This window comes from Diadema antillarum, unplaced genomic scaffold, assembly GCF_040938485.1.
Source record: "Diadema antillarum isolate AM-2024a unplaced genomic scaffold, OU_Dant_1.0 seq00000767_RagTag, whole genome shotgun sequence".
Lineage (NCBI taxonomy): Eukaryota > Metazoa > Echinodermata > Echinoidea > Diadematoida > Diadematidae > Diadema > Diadema antillarum.
The window spans coordinates 159840-175803 of NW_027271657.1; the positions used below are offsets into that span (position 1 = coordinate 159840).

General features: G+C 38.5%; 1 protein-coding gene across 1 annotated transcript in view; it reads right to left on the reverse strand.

The window, feature by feature from the left end:
* Positions 1-2654: 2654 nt before the first annotated feature.
* LOC139738750 (uncharacterized) overlaps positions 2655-15964 on the reverse strand; it is a 72527-nt gene continuing 59217 nt past the window's right edge. Inside the window, exons 8-9 of the mRNA XM_071649390.1 lie at positions 12896-12954; positions 2655-3892 (exon numbers count right to left, since the gene is read on the reverse strand). Of these exons, the coding sequence (XP_071505491.1) occupies positions 2847-3892; positions 12896-12954 (1105 nt within the window). The 3' untranslated portion in view covers positions 2655-2846. The remainder of the gene's footprint in view (positions 3893-12895; positions 12955-15964) is intronic.

Below are 15964 nucleotides of genomic sequence, written 5' to 3' on the forward strand. Positions count from 1 at the left end.
AAAAGAGATTACTATAAAACAAGACACTTGCATAATTGTACCAAAATAAAATCTGTCACACTAAGCATCATATCAAAACGTTATATAGGATGTGACGCAAGAAGATACAACTCATAAGACAGCACCTTTTGTTTTTTTCAACGCTTGTCTGTGTGACTGGTGGGTTTATCAGAAACTTTGAGCGTAATTACATAATTATGTACATTTAGATATTTACGTTGTGAATTTCGGAAGCAATTTTGCGGGTGGGCGGCTTTGGATTCGTGCGCGTTAGCTTGCAATAGCCTTTCACGCCATAGACAGACGTGGTGAAACGTGTACTCAGACTTACTGTTAGTCTACAGCTAATGTGCACACGGTTGGTTTACGGAAGACGACTAAGAGATAAGGCAACAAGGTTGATTGGATAAAGATTTCCTTCACTTCCATATGTCAGACAATCTCACCCAAGACATGACATCTTTCAGCATCGTTCTCCCTTATCTTCACAAAAAAAAAAAAATACCGGACACAGTGAATTTAGGAATGATTTTGACACAGACAAAGGATTACATTTGTTGATATCTCAAGAAAGATTTCCTACATCATCAGAATTAACAAAATCTGACATCTTCTGATTCATCTAGACAACGTAGGAGTTGGGGAGAATGGATCATTATTTTGAACTTTTCGAATGCAGCAAAAATATGATGAAATACATTTGATATCTAGTCTGATGTTACATGCATATTGGGCTAAACTAAATTGTAACAGATTGAAGTCGTGGGACATGAACGTGATGTGAAGAGTAGCATCGTTTTGACAATACCATGCAGGGAAAGCAGAATCAAGGGGAGAGGCGGACGTTCTGAACCCTGATCATCTCAAGTTGAAGCAGTTCCAGAACAGCTATGCGGGCTGCTTTGTCGATTTGTAATCATGACTATCTTGAATAACAATGAGATGAGATTGGGACCAATATCGTGACCGGAAGACTGGAATGGATCACAACTTTAATTTTACAAAAAGAGCAAAAACATGCTAATATTATAAATCGAGTTTTGACATCTAGGTTTGACATTATGGGAAATCATGGAAATAGAGAATGAGGGATGTTTCCTAGGTCTATAGGACAGCGATCTCAGGTAATTAAACATTGACTAAAGATGGCGACCCTCGCCACATACAGGAAAGTCTTAGACGCAGCTAGGATTTAATTGCTCTTGAATTAAATAATGCTTAGTGATGACTTTGCGATCAATTTTATGTCACGGGTGATTTCCGAGCAAAGGCTGACTCTTAGTCTAGTGAAACATTCGTTTGACTGGTTTGTCTTAACCCGTCTACCCCTGGGCCTCATTCTATTCCTCTCAATCTTCTCTTATTTTCTTCTTTATCACATTTACTTGCTCTCTCTCTCTCTCTCTCTCTGAAAGAGTCCTCTTTATTCTCCTCAAAGGTCTCTGTGCCCCTCTTGCGAATGAAACAAAAATTGCACAAGACATTATCATTAGTTTACTGTTGAAGGTCAAATCACAAAAAGACATGCTGCTCACCCAGAAATAAAAAGAAAATATATTTCAAAAGCACCAAGGACTTTGAAATAATTTCATCTCATTTCATTTTGTAGAAAGAATCTCTATCTTTTATGACACTTTAACATCATTGGCATCTAAGGAATGCTGGAGTCAGGCACATACAATACAAAGTTGATAAACAGCGACTTGAGTGAGAACATGGCATAAGCAAAAGCTTGAAAGAAGCACTGTCAGAACCACCAAAGTCAAACGCAATACCTGCACACAGTTTGTATCTCGTTTGCCCGTTATACCACACGGTCATGATGGTGAGTGTGCTTGTGTGTGTGTGTGTAACATCTGACAGTATAATCCTCGCCAAAGACGAAGCATTAAAACATAATTAGACCAGAATGCTTCCCTCAACATGCAAATAACTGTCTTCCTAAGTCTTCACATTTTAACGTAACAGGCAAGCACTGATTTGAACATGTTCAGTCTGTTTCAGCAACTAACGCCTGCTCATGCAGTCTGTATTTAGAGCTACAGATGATGTCACAAGAAACTCCCCGTCATCAGCACACAAAAAACTAATAAATACACACATTAAACTAAACAAAATAAATACCTAAATAAATATTTTTGTTTTCTTTCGACAGTAAAACAGCTGACTTTGAAATGTGAAAGAACCCTTTCCGCATACAACAGCAAACCAAATATTTTCTTTTGCAGCAATGACTGTAAATTGATGCTATATTATATTTGTTGCATGTTCCCATGCTCTTCCATTGAACTTTAACCTTACATTTCATGTTCACACACTTGTCTGATTTTACGTGGGAAGACATAGGTTAGTACACCGGTACGTCTGAGAGACGCCGCGAGATATACGTGTAATTATTGTTACTATGGGCTATGATGTAAGGTGAACGTAGAGAGACGGCACTCTTCCAGTTATCATTACAGCATTTTGTGATGTCCGGCCGATGAGCGCAAATCGCAGTACACGTGACAATTACGTAACATAAGAAATCTCCACGGATGCATAGTTTCATCAGAGCAGTTTGTGTCAACGGGTTCACAAATTATCATAATATGCAGGTGGGCTGAGGATTAATACGTGTACACCTGATGACATTACAGAGTTCGTGACGAGTGCTGCGGCTAGGAATAAAGAGAGATGAGATGGTGAAAGCAGACTATTTTTATCATGGGTTATCTAGAAAGACATGCCTTCTCCCATGTGCGCGAGTCAATTACAAATTAAACAAAAAGTTATGATCAATCTCGTGATTAACTAAGGCTTCCCCGTTTCGTCGAAACACAAAATCTTGATGTGGAATCAAAGATTCATTTCTTCTTGGGCCATATAGATTCGTACTGATCGTTCTGAGATTTAAATTGTCTGTGCAGTACGTCGTAACCCCCATCAGGGCACGGCTGCGGCTGTCTCAGCTGACCGTTACCGCCGAGCTTTTTGGGGCTCGTCTGCTCGCCCGTCGTTGCGGGCTGCTGGTTGTCTCCTTCCAGATAGTCGTAGTCGTCTTCGTCGTCATGACGAAGCGTCGGGGCCGGCACCCGCTTGGCTGGCGCGGGAGCGAGTCTTTGGGACGGCCTGTTGAGGTGCGAATACTGACCATCGTTCTCGGCAACTTTTAATGCACTGCTGTAACCTGTATTTCCGCGCGTTGTCTTCCCTCGCGTCGCGTTCTTCCCGCCCTCGGCAGCTCGTCTGCCCGCACTCCCTCTATCCGTCCCTCTGTTGAGAACGCTGTATTCGCTGCTTTGCGAAGAAGGAGTCGAGTAGGTATATGAGCGCGTGAAGCGGAACTGCTTTGGTCGTTCATTCTCGAGCACCTCTTCATCAAGCTCGTCGTAGTCGCTGTCGTCCGTCGGCTTGTAAATTTCTGACACCCGATTCGATGAGGTGTTCGAGCTAGACGACGTGTAGAGAGACTGATAGCCGCGATCACTCGTCTTCGAATCAGATTGCGTCATCGTTAGAGCTCGCTTGGAAGGAGCGTCCGAGCTGAGCGTCGAGACATGATCGACTGGCTCGGCGTAGTCGTCATAGTCGTTGTCGAGCGTGACCTTGGTGGTGCTAGGCTTCGGATTCGAGTTCGATCGGGAGCGCATCGGGCTTGGAGAGGCACTGCCCTTGCTGGAGTTAGACTTGTTGGTACGCAGGCTGTTGGCCCAGTTGGCGAAGAGCTCGGTAGCCTTGGTGTCAGTTCTCGTCATATCCATGGTGGACATATTACTCAGGGAGGAGGTGCGGAGGAGGTAGATCTCCTTGGTGATGGAACTGATGCTGTCCCTGGCACGGATTGATTCACTTCGCTCCCGGGATTTCTTCGCGAGCTTGTCCAGTGATTTGCTATTACTCCTCACACGGCCTGTAAATAGTCATGATAGAAAATGCGGGGAAGAAAAGCGGAAAGGATTATATTACCACATGTGCATGTCAATTCCAGCTGTCATAAATGATGGTAATAATGACTCCGTGTCATGCCATGCTATACCAAGTATGAAGGTTCCTGCAAAAGTGCAAAGGTAAAATCTGATGGTAGTTAGAGAGAAGTCTTTGTGTTAATACACACGCGCGCGGTCATCTAACTGAAATGTTCGCACTCAGAATGGTTCAAAGGGCATTACATATAACAGCGTCTACAAAGCACCCGTGATTCTAAAATGTGATTATTTCTACGGGCAATAGGAAATCGATGATAGTGCATACGTCTGCCGGATAGCAGATCGCAGTCACACACACTACTGTTATTAAATCCAGATGATCCAGGAAATGATTTTGAACATACCATGCAAAGTAAGAAGGATATCAATTGTGTGTCCGTTTCTTGGGCTAATGAATATTGTATGATAGAGTGAGTGTACTTTCCTTTGTATTAAATGGCATGCAGTAAAAGCACGCCTACTATTGTCACCTTTATTTCGTTCATCAATCATTTAGAGAAGGGATATAGGCCCAAGAACAACACACGCTCTGAGGAAATACGGTGTTACTATCACCATTATTAGTACAATAATGATTATCAATGCCATTATGATAATGGCTAATAAATATCTTATCATTATCATTAATATCGTCACTGCTACTATATAGTATTACTCTCATTATCATTGTTTCTTTTACAATCACTCAAGCAAAATACTGCCGGAAATTTGGGCCCGTCTCATATCAATATCATTTTAAAAACATTAATTCTTTAATCCAGCTTACACAATGAATGGTATCGAGAATCATGACAGTCTATTCATCTTAATAATGGTAACTTGTTAAAAAAAATTCTCTATTAGATTTAAAGGGAAAGTTCGGAGTGCATTTGAAAGGGTATTTTATCTCCATTTCAAACCGTTTTCAAATATTCATTTCGCATATTCTGATGTATTAATGATACTATTTTGGAAGCCCTTTGCCAGGGTCTGGCTGTAAACCAAGAGGTCCTGACTTCAAGCATGATGCACTTTACAGTGTGTCTAACTCTTTTTGCTGCAACCAAGATGCCATTGACCCCACCCAAAGGGGTCCAAGTATAATGCTGGATTTTCAACAAAATAAAAGCATGGTATGCAGACTTGAGCCTACTGAAGTGAGATTACATAAACCGTTCATTATTTTTCATGTGACTGATTGCATTTGTATGCCTATATCTATTTGAATTTATTTGTACTTTAAATGTATATTTGTTTTGTGTTATAAAATATCATTTGTATTTTTTTTTTATTGTTTAACAGTTGTATAGCTGATTCTGGGTGCATGCATTGGTCGGGGAGGAAGGCCTCGAGCCGCGGGGATAAAGTTTGCCTTTTCCTTCCCTGGCAACCAGTTGTATGCACCTAGAATCACCATATTCTTAAATATCATGTAATATGACTTAAATGCCAAATGAATAATAATTATAATAATAATTGACATGATGATTCTCTTTATGGTGCGTACTTACATCAAGTATATCTGTGTTGTTATAAATGTGTGATGGATGTTTGTGTCTGTGTGAACTAAACACAGAGGAAGTGGTTCCAGGCTCCATGTGGTAAGTACCAGGCCCGGCAAACTTTGGAAGCTAGCTAAACCAGTTGGAACACCGAATAGTGTCCTTCAACGTCACTAGCAAAAGATATATTCAGGTACAACATCCCCTCTTTAGTCCAACAACAGACGATCGTCCTTCCCGCCTGAATCTACCGCGCTCTTCCTATCGCGGGCGTTTTTCAAGGGGATTTCTCTCCAAAGCGCGGACAAACTCGTGCAAGATCGTGTGAAAAATGTCACACAATTGGGTGATTTTAGTTTTCCGTTGTAAAGTTTTGTCACGGGATGCCATATCGACAGCTTGACTTATCTTGTGACAGACATCCTCTGGTTCCGATGCATTTATTAAGGACGAAAAAGACAGACCCAGTTTGTACGATTATAGCTGTTTACAAACCCCTGGGGTTACAAACCGAGTCAAGATAAGTCAGCAGTATCCAGCAAAGTTCTATACACGAAATTCTCATTTTCCCCTGTTACGTTACTGAATGGGAGCCAAGTAAGTTATAGAGCAAACTTTTACACAAAACATATTTTAAAACAAGAAACAAATTAATGAAAGCTACTCTAAAATGGTAGTTAACAGCGTTGGTGTACTTAAATTTTCGCCGGAAGTTTCAACACTGTGGACTGAAAAACTTAATCAAGATTTCAACACTACTTCACTGCCGCGAGAAAAAAACCCCAATCTGATGCAGTTATGCAAGCATTTTGTGATTTCGGGTCATGTTAAACGACAAATGATACTAATGCAATGACTTAAAGCAGTGGAATGAAACTAAATAGATTCTAAATTTGCAGTGTAGTTGCTAAGACCATGGAGAGTTAAGGAATATACTGGAGCACAGGATCTTTGCATACAAACTGTTATTTTCAAACGAAATTTTATATCTGAAAAAAAAAATGAGATTGAGCGATACTGCATTTGTACTTCTGCATCAGCGTTCTAATATCTGTCTTTTGAATACGTTAACAGATATACAGCAGTTACCACTAGCAACGGCCAGACACCCTAACGCCCGCATTATCCAAAGTGCTGAACTGTTGGCGTCAACTTTCCAAAAATATGAAACTTTCTTATATGAAAACTAAAGAGATGGAAATCTGTTCAGTATTCGGGAGGATAACCATTTTTTTGGAGTCTCGCCAAAGTTAGAGTCGAGTTAAGCGGAGGAGTATAATGGCTTTCCGCTGTGTCAACCAATAATCCTCTAGCCATCCCACAGTGATGTATATTTACTAGCTTGCTGCTTTCAAACGTCACCATAATGACAATGATCTTATTCTCTTCTATGAAGGGTATCCATTTTATTGTTAAACAACTCTGCTTTTCCAAAGGGCCGGACCATTCGTATTACTCCAGCATAGCCGAGTACCTACCTATAGGGTCAAGGCTGAGAGTGTTGAATTGTCCCTACTGGAATGATCACAGTTTGAAACACAATGTGAAACACGGTGTGAAACACGGTGTGAAACACGGTGTGAAACACGGTGTGAAACATAACATTACTATGCAGTGAACTCTTTATGAAAAACTACACCACAGTGTGAAATCATCTTCACACTGTTAAATTCGGGTGTTTTCACACAATCAACCATGTGAACACATTGTGAACAGATTGTGGGACACTGTGTTCTTTCTGGCAAAGATCTTGAATAAAAGATTGTGTTCAAGAACGCATGCACTTGGCAGGATTCGAATTGCGGTACTTTGATTGAGTCTTGGGCATTACCATACCACAACATTGAAAGTGTTGGTGTCCGATAAGGTCAATGATATCACATATCTGATTTCGTATGCTACTTGTGAAACACGGAAGTGCCAAGAATTCACGACTTGCGGGCAAGACACCATGTGTATGAATATATTGTTGAAAAGGTTTGTTTACTAATGTATTCAAATAACTATATGCAGGGCTCGACACTAACTTTTTTGTTTGGTGGCCCGATGGGGCCACCAAAATCCTCAATTTCAAATTTTTGGTGGCCCGAGAGAACAATTTGGTGGCCCTGAAAAAACAATAAAAAACACATTAAAGTCCTGTTTTTTCAATGAGTCAGATATCTAAGTTTTATCCAGTCACAGTAAGAATTGGAAGTTGGACATATCTACTCATAAATAAACCTCAACAAACTCGCAACACTCACTCTCAGGGACTCATTCAGTCATCTTCATGCATCCTTTAAACAATATAACTGCTAATTTCCGGCGCAAAAAGTTACGAATTAATTGACGTACGTACTTTTCAAAAAATTTTGGTGGCCCGCCTCGGGCCACCAAATTTGCCTTTTTTTTGAAATTTGGTGGCCCGACTTTCATTTTTGGTGGCCCCGGGCCACCGGGCCACCGTTAGTGTCGAGCCCTGCTATATGTATGCATATATTTACACCCCCGACCTTAACAGTTACGCATCATATTGATTTATCTGATCCTGTGAATGCATTTCATAACTTTGCATTTTTGCGTTTAGTTTAAGCTGTATTAGACAGGCTTAAAGCAAGTTTCAGCTATCAAAGACACCCCGGCCCTTGTTATAGGAGTGATGATAATACATGGCTGTTAAGCAATGTGTACCAATCCTTTTTAAGATTAAATCTAAGGATTCACCTAATTGTGTTTTTTTTTTGTGTGATAAAAGTGAGGAAACAATGGTCCACTTATTTTGTGAGTGTGAAAAGGTTATTCCTATTTGGCTAGCCCTCCTTTCTAAAATTTCCCCAAATGATGTTCAAATAAATGTCACTAAATTTGAGAAAATGTTTGGAATTTCAACTGATAAATTCATTTCATACCTGTTTTTACTATTGAAGTATCATATTTATATTTGTAAATTTAAGAATAATCTCCCAAGTTATGCTGTATTTAAAGTATTTGTGAAAAAACAACAGGACCTAGAATATTTGATAGCCAAGAAAAGAAATAAGTTACCTGCACACTTGAAAAAATGGTGATTTGATATATAATTTTTTCCTTACAGTCAACATATCATAAGGTCATTAAGATATAATTGTTTTATTTAATGTTTCAAATAAAACAATTTGTTGAGGTCTAGTGTTCCCTTTTTGTTACGATACTGCACTCTGTGTATATTTTAGCAGTACTTGATTGTAGACATATTTCATATTTTGTCATGCAACTCATGCTTAGTAATTGTAATTCAGTTCATTTGATGTAGTAATTGAAACTTTTATACATGCATATTTTTTTTTATGACCAGCTATAGTGTCTATCAATGTTATCATTTAATTGCTAGAAAACTACTGCATAATTCCAGCTATTTTTATCATGATTTTTTTTTTTGTAATTTTTCTAAATTTTACTAAATCACTTAATTTTGTTTTGATTAAACTTATATTAAATGATCACTTTGTTTTTTTTTTTGTTTTTTTTTTGTTTTTTTTTTGGGGGGGGGGCGGGGGGATGGGGGATGTTAATTAAGGGTATTATATTTTTGCTGACGTATTCTGCGTAACCATTTTGTCTTTGTGTGATTTGTAATCATTTAATGATTGTTGTAAATGTTGTAATTGATTTTAATTTGTTCTTATAGAAACAAAATAAAAAAAGCAATGTGTACCAAACAATAAATCTCCCTATACATATAGCACACCACTGCCTGATGCTTGTTTGACATTGAAGGGTCATATGCTTAGGTTTTTGCATGTCATTACAAAATGATATAAGATTTGAATTGAATTAAATTGAATTGAAATGAATTGAAATGAATTGAACTGAATTGAATTGAATGTTACAAGTTAGATTCGACTATAAAGTATTTTGTTTGCCTTTACCGGCATGGTGTAACAGGAAGATTATGACTCTTTATATTACACAAAAATTCTCATTCAGCGGACTCCTACTATCTAAACAAAAATTTTCCTCACCAGACCGAAAGAAAACAGAAATGTTTGCAAAGTAAGCACGAAAACTGAAAGATATTTCATTTCACATTAATGGGTCCAGTGATCGTCAAACTGACGTCTTCTAATTAGTGTAGGCCTATACTGAAAGAGTGCCTTGAACCTGACTAATTATGTTTTGGTTGGTTCGGTTTTGTTTTGAAACTACATTTCGTTTTTTATCAATGTTCCGGGACGTTCATAACTGTCCTATCATCATTATTCACCCAATTTTTAAAGTGTCAAAGCTCTTCTTTAGGTTTTACACTTAGTGTTACACATTTTGATAGTTACGTAGAGATGAGCAGTTGGGAGTCATGTACATCTCTCTGTTGTGTTTATAGTGTTCATGGACGATGAGTTGATTTTGGAGTATTGGTGTTTGGTGTTTGGTGTTACACTGACACAGAGAGCGATGTTTGGAGGGAAGTTGGAGAGGGGGCTGCATCGAATCAATGAGAAATAATTTTTTAAAAATGCATATTAGCTATTCTCATAATATGCAAGGGCTGCGTTATAACCCCCCTCCCATTATCGAATATCCCACTTTTTCATTTGCTTTTAATTTGGTCATCGCCATAATACACTTATCAATGTGTATTTGCTTTTAATTTGGTCATCGCCATAATACACTTATCAATGTGGTAAAAACCCTTTCAGTATTTTGTGCCAATAAACCACTGCCTGAGACACTTACATCCAATCCAAAATCACTCCAAGACATGTTTACTGCCTATAAATTTCCCTGATCAAAATTTAAATTGTTAGGACACTGCGATATAGACTACAGACTTCATCCCTGTCCTGCTACGACCCGTCATGTCAATTCAGGACTATTCCTGGTTTTTGTTTTGTTATGATTATCTGTTTTTATACCGATAGTCCACGGAATTGAAAGTAATACTCCACTTTTTTTTTCTATCACAGATCATATCACATTCTAAACCCAACTCAATAATTATACCAAATCTGGGAACATTGCTTGCGTGTCATCTTACCCATAACCACCCACATATTATATCCACCCAAAAATAACACGACACAATAAACAACATAAACAGGAACACATATCATAGAAACTGATAGACAGAATGAGAAAGGTAGAGAGAAAGAGAGAGCAAAAGACAGGGAAGGGAGGGAGAGAGTGAGAAAGAGGGAAAGATAGGAAGGGGGGGGGGGAAAGGGGGGGGGGATGGGGTGACGCCGGACTTTCCTCTGTTGGATATCAAACCACCCCCTGCGTAGCCAATCAAGACCCTAAACTTCTATACGCAATCGTAGGCAATTATCTTCGTGGCAGGGGATCTGTATGGAAGGAGGAAGTTAGCAAAAATAGGAAATTATCGAACAAAAATCTTTCCCTTCTGCGAGACATATATGCGCCACTATCCAAGAAAAAAAAAGAGTTGTCGCCTTCTTTGTATCATATGTATACCACATGTATGAGAACCATTTCATTTTTCTTCTTACCATCGGAAAAAAGCAACCCGCTTGTTTCACCAGGAAATATACCTATCCTGATGAGAATATGAACTAGGGTCACACGAAGAGTAATTTCCTGATTTGTGACAAAAAACCACACACATATCAAGTCCCATTTCCTTTCACACATATTCCATTTCAACCACCCTCTCTTTATCAACATCCCATGCACATTCAAATAGAACAGATCTAGGCGTATTGGCTATTTAGTATAATATACAGCTGTTTTCTGTGTTACGATGGATTCTCCATGCACCCGTTTACATACAACGAAGTATACATGATTAAACTAGCAATGAAACTCAAATCATGAAGACATTAAAATCCCACATGCAGGCAAATTCCATTGTAGTTATGTGCTCGCGAAGTCTTGGGGAAACACAAATCTTGAAGTAAGACTATTCAATGATTCGTCTTAAACTCCATATCTTTCTTATTCAAATCCTATCCTGTAGATACTTCTATCGTTCTCTTCATCGTATCTTGTCATGCCCATCATATTTCTTAAAATCCACGTGGTCATTGTCATAGGTGTGGAATTGCTCTTGAATGTTATCCCACTTTACATGCTTGACTTTGGATTTATATCATTGCGTCTACATGTCATCTTACGAATTTTCTTCGTCATAATATTATGACGAGAAGGAACAACTTTTAGTCTATTCAAATTAGGGATTCCTGCGTCGAGTACTTTCTATTGCAACTGATTGACAATTTATTGCTCTTCATCGACGCAAATAACACTGATTATTCAGCGTTTTCTAGTGATAGCCATGATAAAAATCACGGGCATCCACTGATAGATACAAACTCAGAAGGTCGTGGGTTCGAATTTCACCCGAGTTGTATGTCCATTTTTCTTTCATCATGGCTATTACTCACAACATAGAATGATCGATGAATGGCAATTTGTCAATCATTTGCAACTTGAAGTCTGTTAGAAACAAGTTGGACCAAATGCAAAGAAATGGAATCGTTGATGTGCCATAATATTCTGTGGAAAACGTGAAAATACGAATGGTTTCGAGTAACATTTGTTTGGCAGCTGTAAGATTTCTTTATCTTGAAAGGATACAGAAAAATGAGAAGAGGTAAAAATGTATTTCTTCCCACTGCTAAACACGAATAGTTTGAGTTCAAAGTTTGATACAAGTCAGTCGTTCTAATGCTAGACGATGTCCTACGAGACTTATAATAGGATACAGCGACATAGTATATGTTCGCATATAAAAATTCTGAAATTCTTCATTGTATTGCCCACAGATTAGCTATACAAGCGAACAATTGGTTTTGATTTGATCTCGTCACAACGTAACACGAAACAATATAGGTCATCAAAACTAGTCGCCTCGTTTTCTGGCCTAGTATGACCAACTCATAATTTATATCCCATAGGGGAAACATTTCACTGGTTGTCAAAATGATACATGCTGCTCTGAATCGTATACCGCATATTGCAGAAATGAGTTTTACATAGTAATATTTTAAATCAATCAATCAATCAATCAATCACTGTACTCGGTTGTAAACAACGGAGTATAGATGTCAAACCCATAAAAGAAACGATTTATGTGTGCTCGTTTAGACGATAGGGGACTTATTTACTTCAAGAATGCCGAGGAAAATTGAAAAGACAGAATAGACAATTTAAAACATTTCCACTGAACTATCCCTGCAAGTTCGGATGGAAATTCAAATAGAATTCGCGGTGAAAGTGAATATTGGTGTTCCTGTGCAGAGTACATGTGACAAGTCGCTACGCTCTGAATGATCCTGGTAGGGGATAATTTGACTTGGAAGGTTTACAACACAGGCAAACCTATAGGTGTGGTTCTTGGCATGTTTTTTAAACATGTTTTGTGTCATTCTCGGGTCAAATATGCTGACATTATTTATCTGCCATTCACTAAAACGTTTTCGGTACTAACGAACATGGAATATTTATGTAATAATAATAAAAACTTACCGTTCGTTGATTCCACGATTTCGTAGACGTTTGTCTCCTCCAGTCCCACTTTGTGTGATCTGTATGGAAGACAGGATCGGAAACAAGAAAACAACTGTCTCAGGTTAGTACCAGCTGAAACTCGTCCCTTCTCATGTTTCCACTCTCTCTTGTACGCCACACACTCCGGCGCCATTCTTCGAAGCAACCGCGTCCAGAGAACGCAGCGCGCACTGCAAACGAATATCTCAACTGAATCCGTGAAAAAAACCCACAAAGCAGATCAGCTCAGCGTCGAATATCCTTCCTTTGGGCTGAGCGATCTCGAGCGTCGTGACCGTGATGTACGACAACAATCTACCAGCAGAAAAAATACGAATCGAGCAAGTATAGCCACGAGACCCGTGTAAGCTGGATCTACTGGCAATTTCCCCTTTCCTGGTGGTGATATAGCGCTAATGCCTCGGATAGCAAGCCAGCACTTCTCATTTATACCCACCGCAGCCAGACGGACGGTGGGGAAAACTTTCACCGGAAACGGTGGTTGTCATGGCTGCATGGTCTGTCTCATGACTACACCAGCTGATACACAGCACTCTATGTAGCTACTTGAACTGGACAGATGAATCAAAAGTGAATTAGAAACAAAAAGAAAATGATAGGAGGGAGAAGCGATAAAGAATAATAAAAGAAATAACCTAATAACGATACCGATAAAAACTGAACTGATAATCACATAGGCCTACATGCACTTTTAGCTGAGGTCATGTGGAGGTAATTTCATCCCGTTTAAGTTGTCACAACCCTGGTTATTGCTGCACGTATAACTGCACGTGGAAGAACTTCTGCGTAGTATAGTCAACAATAATCATGATTTGCAACCCCTTTTGATATTTTCATTCATTTAAACGGAGCGTTTCTTTTTTGATGTGCATGGTGTCATCCTTATGAGTTCAATAATCGATGAGTGTAAATGTGAATGCGTGTGAAAAGATGCTGTCGAAACCAACAACAGAATAACAATGATGAAACACAAGTACAGGAGATACGCATACTAGAAGGGCACTTAGATTGGAGCAACAAGGCATCAAGTACTGCGCAATAATTTCGAAAGAGTTGAGGGACCTCGAGAGGGAGATAGTAAAATGATGGACAGAATGAAGGGAAAGAAGAGGAAATAGAGACATACAAAAGGAGAGAAGAAAGGAAAAGAGAGGGAGGGATAGATCGAAAGAGAGAGAGAGCACTGTGCGTGCTTAACATAAAAAACAAACTTAACGACACTGTTTCGATGAGGCGTTGTAAAACAAAAGAACTGCTCGTTAACGGTATGACGATCACCATCAGGTTTGGATTGAGAAAGAATCCATTACTTTCCTTTACATCGAGAGCCCCAGATCATGTAAACCAAGCAACCTCTATCCATCATCAGGCAGAAAAGAAAGCTCGATTGAAAAGAAAGAAACAAAACTGCTTGTTGTGACTGGTTACCAGGGAATTAAAGGAGGTTAAAATGATGTTGTTTGCTCATTACACAATGGTTTCTTTGGTGGGGTTCGATCATGTATAGCGTTATGAAAGTTATAGTTTAACCTAGTTTTGATACGTAATGCTCTGATTATAATGACATTATACAACTCAGCATTATCATGATCATGATACGGCTCATACGTCAAAGTTATGATGTCAAAAATACTATTACGATCTTTCATCTGCGATTAATGACATGAAAGTCACCCTACAAGCAAAACATTAAAACGAAATCTAACAGTAAAGCCTCTTCGTAATCAATGACCATCTATTTGGTGATGACATTATATAATCGCGTTAATATGCGGAAATTTTTGAAGTCCTGTGATTTGAAATAACATCCAGCAAACCAAAGGACGTTGCATTTCACCACGTGTATGGTCCGATTCATCTGTTTGACTAGTAAAAGAAAGCATGCATGAAAGATTTCATGATGCTAGGTACAATAATAATTAAAACAACCATGAAACCATGGCAACAGTTCCGCAGGCAATTCCGAAGTCTCCGTTCTTTTAAATGTTAAATGGGACAGAATCCAACACATTTTGGAAGATTGGCGTTGAGAAAATCATTTTGAGGTCAACGTTTTATTCCCAAACAATTAACTTGACTGATGACCAATGCATTGTCGTCCCACACGAACACAACCTTGTCACGTTGTACATTAACAGTGTTTTAAACCTTGCGTTTAGAAGACAGACATTCATTATTTCTTCTTCTTCTTCTTCTTCTTCTTCTTCTTCTTCTTCTTCTTCTTCTCCTTCTTCTTCTTCTTCTTCTTCTATGGTTCATGTATTTTCAATCTTTTTTCTTCGGTGTAAAGCGCCTTGAGCATTTAATCAGAATGGAAGATGGCGCAAAAGAAATCGTATCTATGTATCATTATTATCATCATTGGTGTAAGCGGGCTTCAACAAATTTCAACTCTTTTGCTATTGATTTGTTTGTTTGTTTGTTTCTTTCTTTCTTTTAGTCCTACTTGCCAGTTTAATAAATCTAATACCATGCATATATACTGCGTAGAAAATTTATATCTAACGCATGATCATGACTCAAAACAATGTTTAATTTTTTTTCTGTATGATACATATATAATGTTTCTGGCTAATATCATATCGTTGCTTAGAGCATTGTTGTGATAAGCTTGGACGAGACCATATTATTCTAGCATTTTCATGAGAATGAACTCGATTCTTTGAAAATAAAAAATGTTGGAAACAGATGAATAGAGATGACGAACTTATGAAACCCAGCTTGAGTTTCTCGCAGGGTTAAACACTGATTGCTTGTAACCCATATCATCTCAAGGAGTTGGTAAAACGAATAATAGTCACCTCTATAGGTAACATTACCATAATATTATTTTTGTGGGTTCGAACAGTGACAAGGAAATCCGCTTCTTCTGGATTTGCGTTTATTAAGTAAGCAATAACATTACCACGGATTGAAATTGATTGACCAGTGATATAAGCAGCATCACTTGCAATAGGAATGTATTTTTTCCTTTATTTGTGCGTTTTACAACATTTACTTTAATTTCTTGCAGCTCCGGTCCCATCT